A 23,767-nucleotide genomic window follows, 5' to 3' on the forward strand; every position below is an offset into this window, starting at 1 on the left:
AACAGCTTCAGTGTTAACATTTTTTCTTGTTTCTGTCATTTTGACTACCATCATTGCGACTTTGTTGCTGTTGGCGGTGTTAGGTTGCGATATTTGCGCACTTTTTTTATTGTGCTCTTCGCAAATTTCGCTTTGTTGTCGTCTTTTGTGGCAACTTCCATTTACTTTTATGTATTTTTATTAGTTTTGCCTTGCTGCTGCCTCGCTTTGTTTTTATGTCTCTATCGTTTTGTCTGCGCGCTCACAGCCTTCGAGCGAAATAAATCAGCGTTCATCACTGGCAAACGCTCGCAGCCGAGCTGAGCGGGCGGAGTGGGACGTACGGTTTGGTTCGTTGATCCACCCGCCAGCAGTCAGTCAGTCACTTTGTCAGGCGAATGCTAAGCACTTGAAAATACAAAAAGAATATATTTCTCTAAATTTGTATGTTTATGTGTGCGCATTTATGTGTGTGTGTGTTTGTTTGTATGTATTTGTGTGCAGTTAGTTAGCTATTCGTATTTATAGTCACTCAGCTGCTTAGTTGCTGGTGACTCAGTTAGTTGTTGTTGCTGCTTTCCTGCTTTTGCCGGTCCTGTCCATTAACGATTGCGCCCAACAACACCAACAAAACAAATAAAGTCGCTCGAAATCTGTTTGATTTTTCCCTCTACTCTTTTTGTTGTTGTTGCCGTTTTTGTAATCATTACATTTGCGCGCTTGTCATTGTTTTCCTTAGCCACATTGCCACAGTCGAGCATTCCTTGCAACATCGCGCTTGCAACATTGCTGTCGCCTGTCTACCCAGCTGCCTTCAAGGGTGATTTTTATGACGACGGCAAAAACGAGTGGAAGGTTCTTGGCCACTGCCAACTACCATCACCACCAGCGACACATAAACACACACACACACATACACAAACAGACTCAGTTGTTGATTGCTAGCAATTATGCGCGGCAACTTGAAGCAATGTTTGCGACTTTATTGACATTTACAGACGCGAAGTTTATAAAACTTGACGAGCATTTAATGTTTATTTCCTTTGTTGATATCTTTGGCTGCTTAGCTCCGGGGTTAAATGGTGTTCCGTTTTTCGTTGTTAATCTCATTCATAGCTCTATTTCAATTCTCGCGCGCTGTTGGCAGCATTTGTCACTATTATTTCGCTTAATGTCAAATATATAGCCTTTGCTCCGAAATGGTTTTAAACTCATCAAAAGTAGGTCAAGCTGCCAATTCGATTTTATTGATTTTAAATAAAAGTAAAATAATAAAAAAAAGCACTTCAAACGATTATGTTTATCTTTTATGTTTAATTTAATATCTGGTTGGCGCAAATTATGTTGCAATACAAACTAAGCGTATTATGGCACCATTCTGATATTTTACTCACAAATTCGCATTATATAATACTACTTTTCTTTTTTGAAAAAAAAAACTTAAGAAGTAATTGAGTCATACACATTACTTATAACATTCATATATCGGATCTCCATACAATTTGTTACGATAAGCAGTGCTTAGAGTTTTATTATTTTGTGGACCTCCAATTATTACAAGCATTTTGCAAGGCTACGCCCACACGATTCATGAAAATTGCTTAATTTACTCAACAGAGGCTTTAACTTCGTGACTGAATGGCAATTGAAAAGAAAGTCTTCTCGACAAACAAAAACCAAACTCAATAAGTCACTCACAGTTCCCGTCCTGCTATATGGTGCAGAGGCTTGGACAATGACAACAACTGATGAGTCGACGTTTCGAGTTTTCGAGAGAAAGGTCTTGCGAAAGATTTATGGTCTTATCAAAAACACAAGCCTTCGAGTATACGACGACATTGACATAGTTCAGACGGTCGGAGATCGTTGAAAACATGCCAATAATTGTTTTTAAAGTATTCGATTCAGTAGAAGCAAAAAGGAAGATATTTGGAAGGATATTCTGGCTTTCAAGATATCCAATTGCGCTACGTCCATTCCAAAAAAAGAAACGACTGGTGGATATTTTGGCTATGAAACGTGTTCTTGCCAATTGACTTATCACGATAAAGCTGAGTTTTATTTTTTTAATGGATTCAATTATTACAAGCCAGCATTAGTGAAAATTGGTTAATTTAAAGGAAGAGGCTTTAACAAATTTCGTGCGCAATTGTTTTTGTTGGAAAAAAAGTCTTACATCAGATCAAAAACACAAGCCTACGGTTTACAAAGACGGTCGAGAGATCGTTGAAGACTTCCATGTGATCGTCAATTTTTCCTTTTTTTTTATCCTTTGTTTATTTTTAGACAGTTTTTCTCTTAGAAGCTCTAAGTAATCGGATATTCAAACGCCGTTTGGAAATATATTGTTAAAAAGAAAGAAATGTTAACTTCGGCTGCGCCTTTGTAATGCTCTTCGCTGTTGCATTTCTTATTGCAAAATGTATAAAAACGACTTTTAAATTCCTTTATAACGGTTACTTTGTGTGTAGATAGCATGTAGAAAGTTTAAAATTTGTATTGTTATAATATTCAGAACGTTTAGACACATAAGCCTTATTTGTGTTATTTACAGTGACTTAAAATATTCATCTCCTAAAAAAATGCAATTAAATTGCGAAAATTTTCAAGCGATTATTTTTCGCAACCTTCAACGCGGATTAACCAGCAATAGTGCTTCAATAAACTTAATTAAATTTTTGGTGAAAACTCCATTAAGGACCAGTGTCTTCCGATGTTATGATGAATCCAATCGAGGTCGTAGATCACTCCAAGACGAATTTCGGGAAAGTCGTTCAAAATCAGTTGTTGTTCCGAAAACTTTTGATGCTGTGCGCAAGCTGATATGGATGATCGCCATGTGACCTATTGTGAGACTGATGCTATGAGCACTAGTGGGCCCAGCATACATTCCACATTGCATGGACATTTGACTGTAAAAAAAATTGTTCACGTTTGATCTCACACATCGCTCAAAACAAAGCTAGTGTCGATTGCTCTTGAGAAATATTAAAAAAATACAATAGCGATGCCTCCCAACATGTCTATGACAACGTGACAGGCGATGAATCGTGGAATTATAGGTATGAGTCCGAAAGTAAACAGCAGTTGACAAGGATGGATGTTGTCGATAAGCCGAATCCAACAAAAATTGTGCGCACACGAAGCACATCAAGCAAATGGTTGTCTGCTTGTGGGAAAAACTGAACATCGTGCAATCATAATACTACAACAACGCAGATTAGTAAATACTGAGTGCTACGTAACCATTTGTTTGCCAGTTGCCTTTCAAGAAATCAGGAAAACCAACCGCCGAAAACGAATTAATCTTCACCACTATAATGCGAGCTCTCACACATTAACTGAAGCAACAGCATTTTTGAGCTCTCAAAACATCGATCTGATGAGTCGTGCATCACAAACAGTTTGTATGGCACATCTATAGCATGTTATAGTGGTTCAATACGGCTGTGCAAGTGGTTCATACGTGTAGCTTCTTGGAGAAAAAGAAATGTGTGCAAAATTTCAGAACAATATCTCAAAAACTGAGGTTCTAATTCACTTTAATACCTACGTATGTGGCAAAATTAACTCAGCTCGCCACGCTGATCATTAATATATATACTTTACAGGGCCATACGTCGGAGACTTCTTAGATAGTTTATCCATATGGCGTCAGTCAGTTTGAGAGGCAGTTATATGCTGCAGTGGTTCGATATGATAAATTACATCTCATTGGTCAAATTTATACGCCTATCCTTTAAGATTGGAGGAAACTGTAAACATACTATTGAATGCCATTTTTGGAAGTTTAAACTCTCTAAAATTGTCACTAATATCGGTTGGAGTCATTTGAATGTCTTTAGCTGGGTTTCTGTTGTAGATTTTCAGGTTGTTCGTTATTTTGTTATTTATTCGTTCGGCATCCTCTTATAAAACACGAGAAGAACAGGAAAATACGAAAAATCAACAAACTTGCTTATTATACCCTGAACAGAGTATATTAAATTTGTCACGAAGTTTGTAGCAGCCAGAAGGAAGCGTCGTGACCCTATAAAGTATATACATATATAAATGATCAGTATGTTGAGCTGAGTCGATTTAGCCATGTCCGTCTGTCTGTATATATACGAACTAGTCCCTCAGTTTTTAAGATATCGTTTTGAAATTTTGTAAACGTCATTTTCCCTTCAAGAAGCTGCTCATTTGTCAGAACTGCCGATATTGGCCACTATAACATATAGCTGCCATACAAACTGGATGATCGGAATCAAGTTCTTGTATGGAAAACTTTCAAATTTGACAAGATATATTCACGAAATTTAGTATATATTATTTTCTAAAGCAACAATGTAATCTCCGAAGAAATTGTTCAGATCGGTTAAATATAGCATATAGCTGCCATACAAACTGGATGATCGGAATAAAGTTCTTGTATGGGAAACTTCCTCATTTGACGATATATCTTCACAAAATTTGGTATGAGTTATTGTTCATAGAAATAATGTAATATCGAAAGAAATTGTTCAGATCGGCTCACTATAGCATATAGCTGCCATACAAACCGAACGATCGGCATCAAGGGCTTGTATGGAAAACTTTCGCATTTGCCGTGATATATTCACGAAATTTGACATGGATATTACTGCTTAAGGCAACAATATAATCTCCGCAAAAAATGTTCAGATCGGATTACTATAGCATATATGTAGCTTCCATACAAACTGAACACATAGTTACTAAAAGAAATGCACCTGCGAAGGGTATCTAGCTGCAACCGAAGTTAACGTTTTTTCTTGTTTTTTGTGATTAATTTCTTAGTCTAAGAGTTCTCGCTCTCTATTTTGTCTGCTACAAATGCATTACTTTGCTATTGCTTTCTGTTCATAATTAATTATGAAAAACATTTCTGCAAAACAATTAATTTTGTAAGAATTTTTTGTTTGCCTCGATAAAACATTATCTTTAATTATGATTTCCGCCTTTGTACTTTGTACTTTATAATTCTGTAATTCTGCTTAAACTGAACTCATTATAACACGATTTGTCTTCTTCTTCTATTTGCAGGTACTCTCAGCATTGGACATTTTACAACCACCTCATTTGGATTTCTTCCAAGAAATGTATCCTTTTCAAACAAAAAATAATAAAAACAATAATAACAACCAACAAAAGACTAAAATCACGCAAAAAATACATACACACACACTAACAATACAAAGAATATGAAGGGAAAGCAGAAGAGCAGCAGTAAGCTCCAATGCTTAACTATCTCTTTGAACTTGCGCAAATGTAAATAATAGACAAATCGAGCCACAGAAGAGAGTTGCATAATTATGCGAACAAAAACCAAAACAAAGATTGCATAAAATTAGAAATAAAAGCTGGGCCATCAATTCAGTTTTCTACCACAGTATTTATTATTCGCGTTTGCACCGGAAATGCAAGTTGGCTAACTAGTTTAACGCTTGAGTCAGCGGCGCAGCTTCAAGCGAAGTGGCGGCTCCACTCATTCTACTATTTGAAAGTACCATAATTTTAATATTTTCAATTACAGTTAGTTTTCTTCGTACTCATTATATTGTTAATTAACGTGATGACTCAAACATGAGTCTGTACATATGTATGTACAAAGTAGTACCTCTCGATAATCAGTTCTACCAGATTTTTGTAACTCCGATTAACGTCTGTGACAACGGTAGCATGCCCTAAAGCCATTAGGGTGGTTTAATGCTGCAGCAATATTTATTTTGTCGCCTTCAAAATAATCCCCACCGGATGTAATACTCTTATGTCAACGCTTTTTTCAGTTCTGAAAACACTTTTCATAAGCACTTTTTCGGATGGCCTTCAGCTCCTTCAGCGAATTTTGTTTTACCTCTTCGATCGACTGAAAACGGTTCCACGGAACGGCAATTTCAGTTTAGAGAACAAGAAAAAATTACCAAATCTGGTAAATACGATTGTATTCATTACATTTTTGTTTTTGAAACACAATCACAAGTTCTTCCACAATCCCGGCCGTTTTCGACGGATGTTCTGACGTAAACACCTCGATACGGCTAAATATAATTCCTTGTTAACCGAATATCAAAAAAACAATGAACATCTCCACGATTTTTGAGGGGCTTTGGCGTGTTTTTCCTTTTGGTTTCGGCTCGTTTTTCCCTCCATTCCGATGATTATTGACTTGTTTGCCTATCCAACTAATCAACTCATGTCTCATCGGCAGTTATAATGCACTCCATGAATGTGTGATCGGAATTCGCACGGTCAAGCATGTCCAAATAGACCTGTTTAAGGTACCCTTTTTAAAAAACTTCAGCTTTATCGGGGTGAGTTGAGCAGATGAACTAGCCAAAACTGGCATTCTCATTCCCTATAATTGGACTCCGGGGAAAAGGGAATTAATATACCTCTGGCTACTTTTAGATATTTAATCGACGAACGTGTTAAAAATATAACTGAACCTCGGTGGAGTCGATCCATGAATGGAATATGGGCGGCACAGGTACATGACTATTTAAGTTTAAAAGTAATGATATATGTAAATAAGAACTCAAGTAGGAGTTCTAACAGTCCGCTGTCTAATTGGCAGACGTGTCAACAGACTGGTAACGCCCATATAATGGTTATTGTAAAAACTTTTCGGGAGGTAGAAGAAGTGTAGACTATAAACTATAATCTATGCGCTGGAGCGCCTTTGTATAGGAAAATAATATTGTAGCGGCAGAAAACATTTCTGAAGTATATTCGAGGAATAGTGCCCAGTTGACCGGTTCCGGTTACTTAGACCCGACTCTAGTGGGAACCGATAGGAAAAAATCGCAACCATCGGTCGTGTCTTTCTGGACGACGTCTTGGAAGTTGCACCGATAAAACCTTTCGTACTCATGAACTTCAACAGCAACACGCAGTGGTTCAGAGAGGAGACAATAGAGTGAAGAGATTTTAAGTCCGCTGGTATCATAATGGGCCTTCTAAAGGCCTTCTATCTAATCAATCTACATAGCTTGAATTTAGCTCTGTTCCAGGTTTCTGCAATACTTTTTTCTCTAGAACTCATGTTTTATTCAGCCGAAATGTAGGCAACGTTTTATAATCTTTATATATTTGTGTATAATTTTCGTGGAAATTTGTGAAGTTATGTAAGGTACTGCTTAAAATCGATCTGAAGTATAGCACACGAACTTTTCTTCCCAAGAAGCCGCTTATTTGCTGGAACCACCGATATCGGTCGACTATAAAATATAGCTGCCAAACAAACTGACCGATCCAAATCAATATGTAGAAGTTTTTATACCAGTTTTTAAAGGTATTATAGATTTGGTGCAGCCGAAGTTAATATATTTTCTTGTTTTTGCGAAATTTTGACAAACTGAAACTGATTTTATAGGCATTAAAGCATTTTTATTTTGATTAAAACTATTATTTTTTTTAACTGTCGATAGAAATATTCAAAAAATATAAATTTAACTATAAGATATTAACTATTAAGATATTAAATCTTAATAAATAAATAATAATATTTAATAAAACTCCCCGCGCCGTTTTTCGCATTCGAAATCAACTAAGTATGCCTTTTAAGCATCCAACTCAATTTAATTTAAATAAAACTCTCTTCACTCCGAGCGCATCACTCATAGATGCAACTTTATCTTGAGCATTTTAATAGGTGCATAAAATCAGAGTTTGTAACTTTTATGCCGAAATGAAATTGTGCACCATTAAAAGTTTTACGGCATAGCTTTGGCTGCATTCAAGCTTTACTTTTATCTTTTTTTAAGGAGTTTTATCTTTGTCTTTACGTTATATTTCACCTTTCCGCTCGGCAAGAGTATGAAATGTATTAAGGCAATAAGGCGGACCGGCACAGCCGAGCCAACCCAGCCAAACGAGCCATCAATCAGCGACACACGAAGCCAGAACTCACCTCAGTGGCGTTGCAAGGTGTTGCCTGCTTTTAGGGGCAACAAAACTGCAATGCCAGCGCCACATGCCAGTTGCTGCCACTGCTGCATACAAGCAAGCACGTTGTTGCAACAGGCGTATGCCTGCACACGCGTTGACACTGTTTGAGTATTTTGTAACGGTTGTTTTACACTGCAGCGAAATTAGCACAATACTCGAGCAAATGTATGCTTTTAGCATGCGCTGGCTCATTTTTATTCCATTTAATTAGAATTCATTGAAGATTAAGCCAAAGCTGCTGCTGACTGGCGGCTCTCTGCATCGCGCCTTCGCTTTCTCTCTGTTTGTGTGTGTGTGTGTGCGAAATGCTAATGGGGGGGAAAATTAAATTTTCCACAGCCACTTTTGTCGTAATTCTGCGGTTTCCGGCGGTTCAAGGCTGTGTTGCCGCTGTCGCAGGCAGGCAGTCAAATGCGCGTGTTCAAGTAGAAAGCTGTGAAAGTTGGCAGCCCAAAAGTTGCGCTGGTACTACAACAATACTGCGCGTCAACATCAAAGCAAATGGATGAAATCAATGCGATTTAATTGAAAAAGTTTGTCCTATTGGCACTCATTGTGCGGCGCACTCGCTGCTGAACTTTGTATTTGTACAGCTTGATGGGCGATTGTAAGTGCCCTAAATCGGCAAGTTTTCTAAGTCAACAATTGCCGTTGAAGGCGCAGTCGTTTCACACACACACACAGTCACAAACACTAGCAGCCATTTTAATTGTACAAAAGTTTAAACTTTCTTCATACATTTTATATTTTTTGTATGTGTGTGTATGTATATATTTAGAATTTTTAATATTTTTCTTTGAATCACACCCCCGTCGGCTTTCCTCAACTCGTCGCTTGTATTGTTTTTCGCCTCACTTCAAATATATAGATATGTGATAACCGAACTTCTTCAGTCAGATCTCCATAAGATAATCGTCTCGCCACAACATCTCTCCGCCGATCACATTAAAGTGTTCCTCTACCAAATATTGCGCGGTCTGAAGTATCTGCATTCGGCGCGCATACTCCATCGTGACATCAAGCCCGGCAATCTGCTGGTCAATTCGAATTGTGTGCTGAAAATATGCGATTTCGGTTTGGCGCGCGTCGAGGAGCCCGATCAGGCCAAACATATGACACAAGAGGTCGTCACACAATATTATCGTGCACCGGAAATTTTAATGGGTGCACGCCATTACTCGTCGGCGGTGGATGTTTGGTCGGTAGGTTGCATTTTCGGTGAACTGCTCGGTCGTCGCATTCTCTTTCAGGCACAGAATCCCGTACAACAGCTGGAGCTGATCACCGAGCTGTTGGGCACACCATCCATGGAGGATATGCGTCACGCCTGCGATGGCGCCCGCTCACATATGCTGCGTCGCGCACCCAAGCTGCCATCATTTTCGGCGTTGTACACGCTCAGTTCGCATGCGACGCACGAGGCGGTGCATCTGCTGTGTCAAATGCTTGTCTTCGATCCGGTAAGTATTTATGTGCATTATACTATATGTCTCGCATTCTTCTTAACAATCTTTTGTATTCTTCTTGCAGGATAAGCGCATCACAGTGACGGATGCTCTGGCGCATCCCTACCTAGATGAGGGCCGTCTACGTTATCACTCGTGCATGTGCAAATGCTGTTTCACTACCTCGGCCGGTATGCGTCAATACACGCCCGATTTTGAGCCATCAGCTGGTCAGCCATTCGATGATCTGTGGGAGCGTAAATTGACATCGGTGCAGCAAGTTAAAGGTAACGTTGAATTTAATGCAGTGCGCAGTTGTCATTCAAAAGGAATAGAGTAAAAGGATTCGAAAGCAGTTTGTTGGTGTTTGAAGTTGAAAAAAATACTGCCTAAATGTAGGCAATGCTTTTAAGAGAAATTTTTTATATAATACAAACAATTTTACAAACGTTTGGCGACGTCGGATACCCTATAAAGTATATGCATAAATGATCAGTGTTACGAGCTGAGTCTACAAGACTTCCAATTTTTATGTTCTTCTAATAAATCGTTCAGATCGGACGTTTATGGCATGTACATACATAGGTATCATGCAAAGCGTACAATGTAAAGCTTAAAGTCAAGATAAAAATTTTCGCCATCTCTTTTCCTTATATAAATGATAAGTAACGATAATTCTTAGATGGTTATACTCGTATTACAACTAGTCGCTGTATTTAATATCGTTTGAAATTATTGTACGTCATATTCTTTCAATAAAGCTAGAAATTTGTCGGAACCGCCGATTTAGGCGAATATCACTTAATTTTTTTTTTTAAACTAACGATCGATAAATGCTTGATATTTCATATTTGACAAGATATATTCACGAAATTTGGTTATATTTATATTTAGAAATTGTTCAGATCGGTTAACTATAGCATATAGCTTCCATACAAACGGAACACATAGTTACTAACAGAAATGATACCTGTGAAGGGTATTTATTGAAAACCTAATTTTTTACTTAATTTAATTTTATTTTATTTTGTACTTATATGATTTTTTTTTATTTTATTTCATTATATTTTTTTTTATTTTTATATCCTTATTACCATTTTTTTATAATTATGATTTTATTTTATTATATTTTGTTTTTATTAATTTTCGCTTTATTCATTTTAATTTTTTTATTTCATAATTTTTATTGCAATTTCAATTTTTTTCGATAATATGATATACGTTTTTTAAATGTAATTTTATTTTATTTTTTTTTTTTTTTTTTTTTTTTTTTTTTTTTTATTTTTTTTTTTTTTTATTTTTTTATTATTGTTTAATTTTTTTTATTACTATAATATTTTTCTAAGCATACATTGTATTCCTTATTAACCTCACGCTTATGTCTATTCCAGAGGAAATGCACAAATTCATAGCGGAACAACTGCAAACGGGACGCGTGCCACTTTGTATAAATCCGCAAAGTGCGGCCTTCAAAAGTTTTGCTAGGTAAGTGAATTTCCGCGCCATAATTTTGCAACTAACAGAAATATAGAAAAAATAACCTCCAGTTGAAATTATATAAATTTAACAAGCAAAACCTTAACAATCCTTTTTGGTATTTACTTTAACACTCACATTGCTTTGCAACTTTTTTGGTTTTTGCTGAACGATTTGGTGTAACAATATTTTTCGAATTTCACATATTTTTTTATAGAATTTTATTTTGAAAACTGCAATATTTTATACATTTAAACTAAAACTTTTTTACAAAATATTTTTTTAGTTGTATGTCGAAAATTGTTTATTTTTTTTCATTATTATTTATGATTTTTATTTCAAATTTCTTTTTATTAATTTTTTATGATTTCATTTTTCATTTGTACACATTTTTTTAATATGATTTTTATTTTTATTTAGCCATGCATACACTCGTAAGTTGGATTTTTGGTTTATTTTTTGATTTGATTTTCTGAAATTTCGGAAAAAAAATTATATTATTTATTTTTTATTTCTTTATTTTTTACTTTTTAACTTTTTTCACATTTTAGAATATTTTTTTGTTAGAAGCTTCCAGTTTTGTTTTATTTTTGACATTTTTACTTTTTTTTACATGTTTTAAACTCAAACTTTAACATTTTAACCATTTTATTATATTTTTTGAATTTTTACATTTTATTGTTTTATATTTTTTTAACTTTTCCTAATTTTGGAAAATTTTTTGTTAAAAAGTTTTTAATTTTTTATTTTATTTTTTTACATTTTTGTTGTTTTTTAAATTTTTGTAAACTTATTCATATTTTGAAACATTTTTTCTTCACATTTTAACAGTTTTATTCTATTTTTTGAATTTTTACATTTTTATTGTTTCATATTTATAACTTTTTTACATTTTGGAAAATTTCGTATTTAAAATTCTTTCGTTTTTTTATTTTAATTTTTACATTTTTGCAACTTTTTTTTTAATTTTTGTAAATTTTTTAAAATTTTTTTTTGTAAACTCTTTCATATTTTGAAACACATTTTTGCATTTAAAATTGTTTAGTTTTTTGCATTTGTTTTATTTTTTTTTTACTATTTTTCATGTTTTTAAACTCTTTAACTTTTTCACATTTTGAAACATTTTTATTTTACATTATTTAGATAAAAAAAATATTTTTTTTTTATTATTTTATTTAAATTTTTTAAATTGTTTTTTATAAATTCTTTTGATTTTTGTATTTTTTTATTTTTCGTATTTTTTTTTAATTTTTATTTTTTTTTTTTTTTTTTTTATTTTTTTTTTTTTTATTTTTTTTTTATTTTTTTTTAATTTTTATTTTTTTTAATATATTTAAATTAATTTTTAATTAATTTTTTTTTTTTTACCATTTTTACTGCTTTCCACTGTTACATACATATATTATTTTTTAATTTCTCATTTTTTTACATCTTTTTGGCTCTCTCATTACTCACTTTGTGCCATTTTTTCACTGCACTATTAACACACGAGTTTCATTATTACAATTTTGCCATTTATTTTTACTTTTAATTACTAAAATCTACTATTTCATTCCTTCGTAACCTTCATTAAAATTTCGTGCGCATTTTTGGTGTAGCCACTTACCTTGTGATCTTTAGTCGAAATTTCTGCTCAAAATTCTTCATGCATTCTCTGCTCACACTCCATATCCGTTACAACTTTGTTCCACTTTCTTCCTTTACACTGTGTCCTTTGTGTGTGTTGTCTCTCACAGAGTCGCAGCTCATTTGATTTCATTTTTAACAACTCTGCCACTGCCACTGTCACTGCCACTACTACAACAACAACCACAGCAATCCATTCACCAAACCGAAATGATTTTACCTTTTTTGCAACCGATTTGTTATTTAATCATGCTTTCAAACGAATTCATTCATAGTAAATTAATTCTTTAATTAATAAAAGTTTTATTAAAAATAAATTTATTGAATTTAATTACATTTGCGTTAAGCCAATGAGAATGAGATAATCTACTACTACTACTACTGCTACTGCTACTACCACTACTGCAACCACTGCTGCTGTTGCTGCTGTTAGAGACGCTGTTCGGTGCAGCAGATGCCGTTATACAGTTACATATACAGTTGCAGCTGCAAATAGCGAGCGAGAGAGACAGAGAGAAGTTAAATCGAAAACCGCAAATCGTAGAATGAATTAAAAATCCACAACAACAACAACAAAAATAAAAATAAAAGTCATATAGTGAAAACCACAGCCAACAAAAGCAAAAACAATTGTTAAAACAAAAACGAAAAAGAAAAACAACAAAAAAGCTTGCCAATAGCAAACAAATACAATATATATATGTATATATACAGTTATATGTATAGTGTATTTAGCGCATATTTAAAATGTACTCCTCCCACATGCATTACATTACAGTTAACTTTGAGCGCTATAGAGATAGCAATCGCACGCAATCACGCACAACTCAGCTCAATGCACTCAGCCGTAAAGTATGCAACGCCGCGTGTCATGCATGAAGTCAATGCGAAAACGATAAGCCATTTCGCCACATAGCTAGCCGTGCTTGTGCCGTACACCGTGCGTGCATTGATTGCGGCGAAAATTCGTCAAAAATATTTAACTTTTAAGTTACAAAAACAAAAAAAAATCGCAGTAAAAAAATAAGATAATAATGTCAATGAACTAGACGCGTTCTAACACCTAAAATACATACATATGCAAATGAGTGTGTTTGTTTGTGTACATATACATATATATATATACATAAATGTGTATTCGATTGCTGTGTGCACACATACAACTAAACCATTTTTAACTACAATACATAGATACGTTGAGCAAGTTAGGAAATTGCGGAAAGAGCGCAACAAGCGAAATCCCATCGGCATAACGCTCATGCAACAGCTGGAGATCGATCGACGTCAACAACAGCAACTTGATCTTGATGCGGCGCTTAAGTCCATTATGTATACGCCGTCATCGTTAGCGGACTCACCACCACCCATTGCGAGCAATGCAAGCACACCGTCCTGCATCAAATTGCCCAGCTTCAGTTCATTCGACTATAGTACACCGCCAACGCATAAGAAGCCCGTGTCTCCGCTGATGGACTCATTCGATTTCACGCTAAATCTGACCTTGTGCTGGCAGAGCGAAGATGAAGGAACGGATTCTGCCGATGAGTCCACGGGTAGTGGCTCGTGATTGCCAATCGGTTGTGTGTGTGTGCGTGTTTGTGCGTTTTAATGACATTTATGCCATTGCAACATCTTGAATGACAACACAGCGCGTCTAGTGCAACTATGAACTCGTCGAGCACAACAACAACATTTTTATTTACATTGTATTGTTTGAAGCGGCGTTGCAGCTCAGCAAATTAGCAACAACAAGAAATTTATTCAACCACTATCTGTCTGCATACAACAAATGAAATCTCTGAATTAGGTCTGTTTAATATTTAATTCGTATTTGATTTCTTTTCACTACTTTTTTTGTTACTTTATTTTATATGTTTGCCATTATTTAGCAACCACTTAAGCTATCATGACCTTTCTTAACCTGTTAGACAGTGTAATTTGCAACATACTGCTGTTACTGATACAGCATTGCATATATGATATGTATGTATATGTAGGTATTCTGTATATATGTATTATATTTGGTATAGTGTGTGTGTTTGTGTGTGCGTAGGTGCTGTTTCGGAAAATGTGGTACGTTTTTTAGGTTGTGAGTTACCTTCAGAAAAATACAGAAAATATAAATACGACTTAGCACTAGTAAACGAATTTTTTTAATTTTTTTTTTATTTTTTTTTATTTTTTTAATTTTTTTTTATTTTTTTTTTTTAATTTTTTTTTTAATATTATTGCGATTAACCAACCTTTAGGTACGTATGTACATTCGAGTGTCCGTTATTTGCCTTCTTGATTTTTTTTTTGCAAATGCGCATTATCCCATGTAACCGATCACATTTTGTGCAATTTGAAGGCTGCCTAAGTCATGTTTCTTTTCCCATGTAAATTACTTGATTTTTTACAACCTACAACTTTGGAAAAATAATTTACTATTACAAAATCTTCCGCTCTACAAAAAAAGGTCTTAATTGTTTTTTCCTTAAACAGAGCCATTTAAAAGTTATACGCACTTCAAGTTGTACACCAAATACCAGAGCCTTCATACAAGTGAATTGTAAATTATGTGTTGCTCATACGCCATGGTGTACTCGTACTGCTTGAATACAACACATCTGATACCTACTTTTAAGCGCTTATGACTGTTCAAGGAATATTTCTATGGGCAACCGAGTTTTTGTTGAGCGCTAAATTTTTTATTAAATATCCCGTTTTCAAACGGACGCTCTTAATGTACATATATATATATGTGTAGATATATTAAAACAATTATTTTAATGCTAGGTTAATATTCAGTTAGTGAAGTTAGGTTGTATAAAGTTTATAAATGGTTGTAGTAAGAAATTTGGAAAAGCGGCAGAAATATTTAATTTAAAATTTATTTATATCGTCACTTAAAATACAAAAACAACGTATCATAAAAAAAAATCGAAAATCGCTGTCGGATATAATAACCAATATATAACCATTTTATAACCAAAACTCAAATTTTGTTTCAATATGAGTGTTTGATAACCTATATATAACCATTTTATAACCAAAACTCAAATAATGTTTCAATATGAGTGGTTTCTATGTATTATAACATTTTTCCTTCGCCTGTAATCTTATGAAAAATTATGTTATGTTATTTTGCATTTAAGGTCACGATATGTAGATTGTAACATTTTCTTGGGCAATAATATGTGTCAAATGCGGTGAAGATATCTTCTCAAACAAAAAAGTTTTACATACAAGAGCTTGATGTTAATCGATCAGTTTGTATGGCAGCTACCTCGTCTATAGTGTTTCGAAATCGGTGATTGCAACAAATGAGCAGCTTTTTTGTTGAAAAGCGCTAGAGAAACATTTCAGATCAATATCTCCAAAACTGTGTATATACAGACAGACGGACATTGCTAAATACACTCAGCTAGTCACGCTGATCATTTCTATACATACTGTAGTAGTAATTTTGGTGTCACATAGCATGGGTGTTTCAACTGTATAAATCTGTCTAATCATAAATTTTGTAATGCTTTGTCATAAAATCAATATGAAATCAAAAGCATAGATATTTTGCCAGAAGCCAGAAGCCTTTTACTGAGACATATGTATTTTCATTCTCATCTGGTACTACGGCCACTCTGAAGCAAAGATCATCAGAATAAAGATATTAGAAATTACTTACAATAACAGCCTTGTTTTGGTAATCGGTATTTAGTTAGTTTTTTGGGTTTCAAGGTTAAAGCGATTAAGCTCAATTTTCAGCAAACAGTCCTATAGAAAAAAATTTTAATACAAAGTTGCAGGTAATGAAACGATCTAAAACTTTTCTTTTAACACCTTTCTCAAATAACCTCAAAATTTATGTGAAAATTTAAAATTTCAAATTTTTTGGGTGTTATTTGGTATTATAGAAATCAGAACTGGTTGCAAATTAAATATCAAAAAAGTTATAAAAGACCTCACACCTCTAATATATTCATAGAAACACCAGAAAGATTCAAATATTTCCTTAGAAAATGTCTGTGGGTCCTTTATTCCAGGCATAACTCAACAATAAAAATATGATTATAATATTCGAAGTCGACTCAAAAATATGAAATTGTCACAGCTAAGGATTAGTTCAAGAGTTTTAAGTACCACAATGAACCGGCGATCTAAAATGTCCAAGAGAGATCTCCTCTTAACCTCGAGGATAGGGCACAATAGACCCTAGGTCGCAGTGCCATCCTCACTTAGCTATCTAGCTAACATCGAGGATCGAACTCCTAACCTAATCTAATTTAAAATCTAGTTATTCTGTATATTTAGCAGTAGATGTATGTATGTATTTGTATGTGTGTGTATATAGATAGTATATAGTTTTAGCGCTACCAAAAATGTGAATAAATTTTATTTTAGTAACTTTTCTTAAGTTATTTCACTCCCTTTTAGTTTATGATATTTGTGTACATATGTAATTGGGAGCTAGGTTATATAAATGCTAGAAACAACAGCAAATAGTGAACAAAAAATTAGGCATAATATTACTTGCATACATATTTACATAATTAACCACTTACCCATTATATACATAACTCTATGTAAATGCCTCTTTATACCAAAGTTAGACCCGGTCACTTAGGTCTAATGGAAGATACATTCATACAACTCCTACAAACACCCAATCACACCAACGTTATTAACTAAATCCAACAACCTAACCAAATAGTACCGTTATCGCCTGCTACATACACATACTCATACATATCAAATATATATGCTTGTTGCGTCGCGCTCTGATGTGGTGTACTTTCAAAATTTAACGCAAACATGTGTGTGTAACGTCTAACAACAACAAAAACAACAACAATCATTCGTCAATTAACGTAATGCTACTAAATTGTACAACAACAATACACCTTATTACTAACTACTGTAAACTATGGCTGCCGGCGAGCTGGCGCCAAATGGGTGTGTCCGTCCAACAAATTGTGTCGTGGCGAACGCGTTTTGTGCAGTTGTATGTATGTATAGTTGTGAATATGATCTGCCACACGCCGCGAGAACATAGGCTATAGAATGCAGCAGTGATTATTAGTAGTTATTACATTATCTCCTTCTTAGCCCTTAACCAAAATCCAAACTAAACTCAACTAACCGAAACTAAACTAAACTAAATTGCAGCTTTATTCGTACTTATTTATATTTGTTTTTTATATTTTTCATCATTGGTAGTTGTTTAGCGAAAGCTAGTCATCTCTCGCCATCATTTAGTTTGTTATGATTTCACTGATTTTGTAGTTATTATTTAACATAGTTCACACTTTTGTATGTATGTATGTGTATTTCCGTAGTTTTAGTTATTTAAATTGTACTTACACTAACACGCTACACAATACTAACACACTTATTGAGACACTTACGTTTATTTACTATAAAAATTTTGTATTTTTATAAAATTGCAAAAGTGTTTTCCCAACACACACACAACTGGAGTTTCAATACTGATTATTTAACACAGCTAATCATTTAAGTTAAGTTCGACGTCCTTAAAGTGCTACACTACTCTAGCGTTGAAAATAGCTAATTAAAAGTCTTAAAATACCAGTTACTTAGCCATCATTTTTTTGGTATTATTTAAGAAGCTCACAATTTGCTATTTTTCGGTAAATGTGTAAGGCAAAAAGCAGCATATTTTTTTGAAAGTTTATTGTAAATATAATATACTTGTATATATGTATAAATTTATATTCGAAGTATAAACTTGTAAAATATGTTACTCCCTTAAATTTTGTAATAAACTATACAAGGTGATGCATTTCGAGGTGCTTAAAGAAAAAACACGCAAACTTCAAATTTAATGTGGAATGTTTATTATCATTCGAGAGAATTATATGTATTTTTTTAAGATTATTTCTTCAAATCTCAAATGGTCCATCCGTTCAATCCAATTTTCGATGACTGACACGCGTGATATTTTGCTCCAAGATCTGAATCGAAGCGGGATTGTCCGCATAGACTTTAGACTTAACAATCCACACAGGAAAATGTCTAACGATGTGAAATCATACGAAATTGTTTTTTCACCGAAGTGTTCTCTTAATAAAACCATTGATTTATTCGATGTGTGGGAAGTATCGCCATCTTATTGAAACCAAATGTCGCTGAGATCACGATCACGTTCAAATAATCGGCTATCATGGCGCGATAACGGTAGCCTTTGACGGTTACGTTTTCGCTGGTTCGACTCGACTCTGCACGATCTGGCTATTCGGTCTAATATTCGACCTACTGTTATCGCGCCATAGTAACCGATTATTTGATCGTGATCGTGATCGTGATCTCAGCGACCTCCAATAATGAATGCTGGGTCTAAAGATGGGCGATAGTGTTGCGTTGTCAAGCGTAAGTCCTCCATGATAAAATACCAAACAATACTGAACAAAAATAACATGACAGCTTGACACGGCTCACGCGTGATATGTCAAAACAAAGTCTATTGAAATAAGTAGCTCTACTTGGATCACCCGTAAAAGTAAATTTATTCAATATAATCTATCCTCGAATACCATTCAAACGTAAATGGCTTTAATATCTCTTCATGCAATAAACAATGAAATCTGTAGTACTAACAGAACAGTTACCCGCTAACTTTGAGCCGGAGAACGTCTCAGCTGATTATCAATCGTGAGTTTGCCTTTGAAATGAATTCCTTTCACTGTCTAACGCTGATAAGACGAAAAAAATTTTAAAATAGAAAATGTTTCAGTTGTATATATTTTTATACCCTGTTCAGGAAGTTTATAACGCACAGAAGTCGTAAATTCTATAAAATAAATATACTATAAATGATCAGATGACAAACTGCGTCGATTTAGCCATGTTTTTCTGTCTGTATATGTACATATATGGGAACTAGTCGCCGTTTGTGACCAAAACGCTGCTCGTTTGTTGACACAGCCGATATCAGACAACTATAGATCGGACCACTATAGTATACTGCCATACAACTAACTGATAAAAATCTGAATAAAGATCTTGTTATACCCTTTTATGCTATACAAAATGCACTTGTGAAAGATATTTTAGCTTCAATACAGCTGAAGTTAAATTTTTTTCTTAATGTGAAAAGTCTTTTTATAAAATTGATTAATTCAATATACACTGCGCGACATCAGGTTGCACACCTTCATCAGACTAATTGATTTTTTTTTTTGTTCCTTTTAGTCGAAAATAGTGCTTTATTTTTGCGTCATCAGGCTCGCACATGTGCTATAACTATAATTTATGTTATCTTCGGAGTTTGAGTGCGTATTGACACCAATTGTTTTAATTAAAAAATTGCCAGAAGTCGAAAAGTTGTATAAAATTTCTTTAAAAATAAGTCGGAGTTCATTCGGAATAATAACAGCGATAACAATAGAGTGATTTGCGATGTTAACAAGACAATAATTTTGAGAAAAGCATCCAACTCTCATCAATTGACCGCATAGATCCAAGAAAATGCTATCTACTGTTCAAAGGTAATAAGGAATGCTCCATATTTGAAACTATTGCAACTAAAGTAAAACACGATACGATTAAGCGCCGATTCACACTATCCAGGTGATTAAGCATGGAATTGAAGCGTTGATTTAATGCAGTGGGACATTACTCACCTGACATCGATGTTTTCCATTGCATGTGGGATGTGGGGATGGTTGGTATTTAGAGGTATTAAAAATACTTGGTCATCAATTTCCTAAAAATTATAATGGAAAATTCTATGATTCGTTTCCCAATTGTATCTTTGAGATCATTCTCAACAAGAGGCGATCTACTCATTACTAAAATAATATGCAAATATTTAAATTAGTTAATACTGTGGGCAAAAAATAGTGAGACTTTTTAATTTAAATTTAGCGCGAAAGCCCATTAGTCGGAACAATTTGTTTTTCTAGATTGGTATGACTGTCAATGACATCTGTGCCAAATGTCACATCAAAATAATTATTCCTGTTAAGTATACGCTTGTCTTGCTGAAGTACACAAAGTGCATACGGCGATTTTTACGTTGAGTGAAATTACTCAACAAAGAAGTTCCATTAAATTTTGATGAAATCATTTTGAAAGGTTATTTGGGTTGGTATGCTTTGGTTCCAAAAACACGCGATTTTTTCGAAAAACAGCGTCGCATTAACGTCTATAAAACAATGCTTTCCGACTACCAGGATGTCATGAAACGTATTATTACTGGTGACGAGACTTGGATCTATGCTAACGACCCGGAAACAGCCGATCAATTGGACGAATATCGTGGCAAAGGTTAACCGAAGCCGAAAAATTCAGATCAAAAATCCAGATTAAGTTTTTTTTCGAATATCGAGGTGTGGTTAAGTGTTATGCCTCGTTTGCGCGAAGCTATTCGTGAAAAGAGGTCGGCACCGTCGTATTCTCGATTGATTCATAGCGCGTTTTTCGGCAAATTTTCAACCAATATCGTGCCAAAACCAACGTATTCGTCTGATTTAGCTCCGTGTGAATTCTGGCTGTTCAGAAAACTCCGGTCGCTGCTGGTAAACCGTTTTGAGTCAATTGAAGACATTAAACGTGAATCGCTATGCTCATTAAAAGCTATTCCGAAAATTAAATTTAACAACTGTTTCGAGGATTGGAAAAAAAAAACGTTGGCACAAGTGTATTGGAGCCAAGGGGATTACTTTGAGAGGGACGATAAGAACGAGAGGTATAAAGAATGAATTAAGACTTTTAAAATTATAAACAAAGTCTTACTATTTTTTGCCCGCATTGGTATATTTAAAAAAAATGTGCTGCACTTAAAATATTAAAGAATGTAAAAAAATTTATATGTGCTAACCTGATGACTTAATTTAAATTGTTAATTTTTTTTATTGACTTCCAAAGAAAATTATAAAAAATTGGAAAAATAACTTAGAAAACTAATGGTGGTTTTATTTAGTAGAATTTTAGCTTTGCCAGAAATTGATCAAAACTATTTAAACCTGAAGTGTGCTAAACGGATGAAGCGCAGTGTATTCTAATCTGTCTAATGTTTAGGCGCTAATTTCATTTAAACGTGACGTTTGCTATTATTTCAAGAGTTTTTATAAGCAGACATATAAATATATGAAATACATATTTTTAATGATTGTTGTGAGAATCAGTGTGAAAATATTTAAAAAAGCAAAACTAGGAAAATACATATTTTTTCCTATAAAATTAGAATTGTATTACGAAGAGCGAACATCCCTTTATTATACAATAACTAAAAAATACTGAAAAAAATAATTAAAATTTCTACGACGTATGTAGATAGAACACAAACTCATAAAAATTCTTAAAGGAACAATTTATATTAATACGATTTTTTTTAAACAGTTCCACACCACATTTTAAAAACATAACAAATTATGGTTTGAAATATTTCCGTTTCCGTTATAACGTAGAAATTCTATACTCAGCAATATTTTTTATTTATTGTTTTTGTTGAATTTGTTTTTTTATACATATGTATGTATTAGTAGCAGATATGTTGTTATTGTATTAGTTGCTTTAATTTTGTGTCTGTTTTTTATTTGTTAAGTTTCGCTTATGTTTTATATATTTTTCGTATATTTTTTTGTTAAACAAAAATTGTATTGTACTACATAAAATAGCTGGAGTGTTTGCTTATAATTTGTTTTTCCATTTCTCAATTTCCCTTTTGCAGTTCAACTGTAGCGCATCCTTCCGAATTGCCGCCATCGCCGCACCAATGGGAATGACGGCAAAATGAGGCCATAGCCGCCTAAAAGTAGATACTAATTAACTACAAATAATAAATACAACAAAAACAACAACAACAAAACAGCCAACAATACCACCCATCTTAACCAAATTCTTTTCATTTAAATTTAATTAATGTAAACACAAAAGCAACAACAAAAGCTGCGAAAATTAAGGATAGCCAATATGAGCAGGAGGCTGGCAGCAGCGGATGCAGCTGGAATAACCGAAACGCAGTAAGATCGATTAGAGCGAGATATGCAGCAGCAGCAGCGACAGAGAACCAGAGAGTGACAGCGACAAATATAATTATAATTATAATAAAATAATGTTAATAGACTCGTAATATTTAAGGATAAAGCAACGATTTTAATTTTTAAGTTGAATGTGCGCCAGCATACGAAGAATATGCAACTAAGAGGGATGCCACACTTTCGAGAAAGTGCAACAAAGCAGGAAAACACAAGCGAGGCGCGGAGAGGCGGAAAAAGAACTGCGCACGATACTGACTATTAGGAATATAAATGTAAATTAAATGGAATGTCTAAGGGGCAACATGATAAATAAGAAGAAGAACAACAAGTTATAGGGGAAAATAAATATGATAAATTAGAAGCAGAAGTGAATGGCGAGGAGAAACACACTAATCATTCCATCACCACCGAGCAAACACAAAACAAAGCAAACACAATGCGAGCGGGCAACAAGATTCCTGCACGTAACAGACGATGTGAGGCGAGTAACGGGACAAGACGAGTGAACCGAACGTTTAGAGCAACACTAGTCGTCAAAGAGGGAAGCGGGATTGATAGAAAACTAATATTAAATGTAGCAACAACATTTGCAGCGAACAACAGAGCAGCATGAAAAGCGCTGCCGAAGATACTGGAAGCACGAAGGAGCTGCTTGCAGTTAAAAGGTGGCAATACGGTGTGTCAGCACACTTGTGCGGCCAGAAAATGCAGTCAGGGCGACTGCACAACTTAGATGCAACGTCGAAGAAAAGCGCGGACAAATATAAGGGAGATAAAGGCAACACTTGCGCTCCTGCGGTCTGCGCGAGCCACGCACGAATCGAAGCAGTTAAAAGAGGTTGCAGAATATGAAAAAGAAAGAAGAAGAATATAAAAAAGCGAATTGCATAATTCAAAGCTGATAAGTTTACAAAAGTGTTAAATTGTAAAAATTAAATATGTGTGTACAAGTAGAAGATTACAGAGAGAAAGAGAGAAAGACAGTGTAAAATGCAGTAAATCTACAAACATGTGTGTGAAATGTAGCAAGAAAAAAGCAAAAAAAAAACTCTTTAAAGCAACTTAACAAAAAGTATTCACACCAACACGCATACACATACATACATACCTAGAAGTGGTCGCAGAGGGACCAAAGCTGCAATTAATAATACAAATATAAAAATGGTGTAAGCAACAATAACAAATATTCGTATATACATAACTGCATGTATAGAGCAAGAGTGACGACGAAGCAAGCAAAAAATTAAATATAAAAAATTTCAAACAAATTAAAGCAAGAAAAGCAAGAAATATTTCTCAATGTCCGTAACG

General features: G+C 34.2%; 1 protein-coding gene across 3 annotated transcripts in view; it reads left to right on the top strand.

Moving 5' to 3' along the window:
• LOC126762572 (serine/threonine-protein kinase NLK2) overlaps positions 1–22,231 on the top strand; it is a 293,423-nt gene extending 271,192 nt beyond the window's left edge. The window contains exons 4-9 of one of the 3 annotated variants that reach the window (XM_050479424.1): positions 5,026–5,081; positions 8,798–9,389; positions 9,460–9,661; positions 10,766–10,859; positions 13,668–14,283; positions 22,147–22,231. In XM_050479424.1, the coding sequence (XP_050335381.1) occupies positions 5,026–5,081; positions 8,798–9,389; positions 9,460–9,661; positions 10,766–10,859; positions 13,668–14,043 (1,320 nt within the window). In that variant the 3' untranslated portion in view covers positions 14,044–14,283; positions 22,147–22,231. The other 2 variants (XM_050479426.1, XM_050479425.1) reach the window with 2 other exon arrangements.
• Positions 22,232–23,767: the final 1,536 nt, after the last annotated feature.

The sequence above is a fragment of the Bactrocera neohumeralis genome, chromosome 6, assembly GCF_024586455.1.
Source record: "Bactrocera neohumeralis isolate Rockhampton chromosome 6, APGP_CSIRO_Bneo_wtdbg2-racon-allhic-juicebox.fasta_v2, whole genome shotgun sequence".
In the NCBI taxonomy this organism is placed as follows: domain Eukaryota; kingdom Metazoa; phylum Arthropoda; class Insecta; order Diptera; family Tephritidae; genus Bactrocera; species Bactrocera neohumeralis.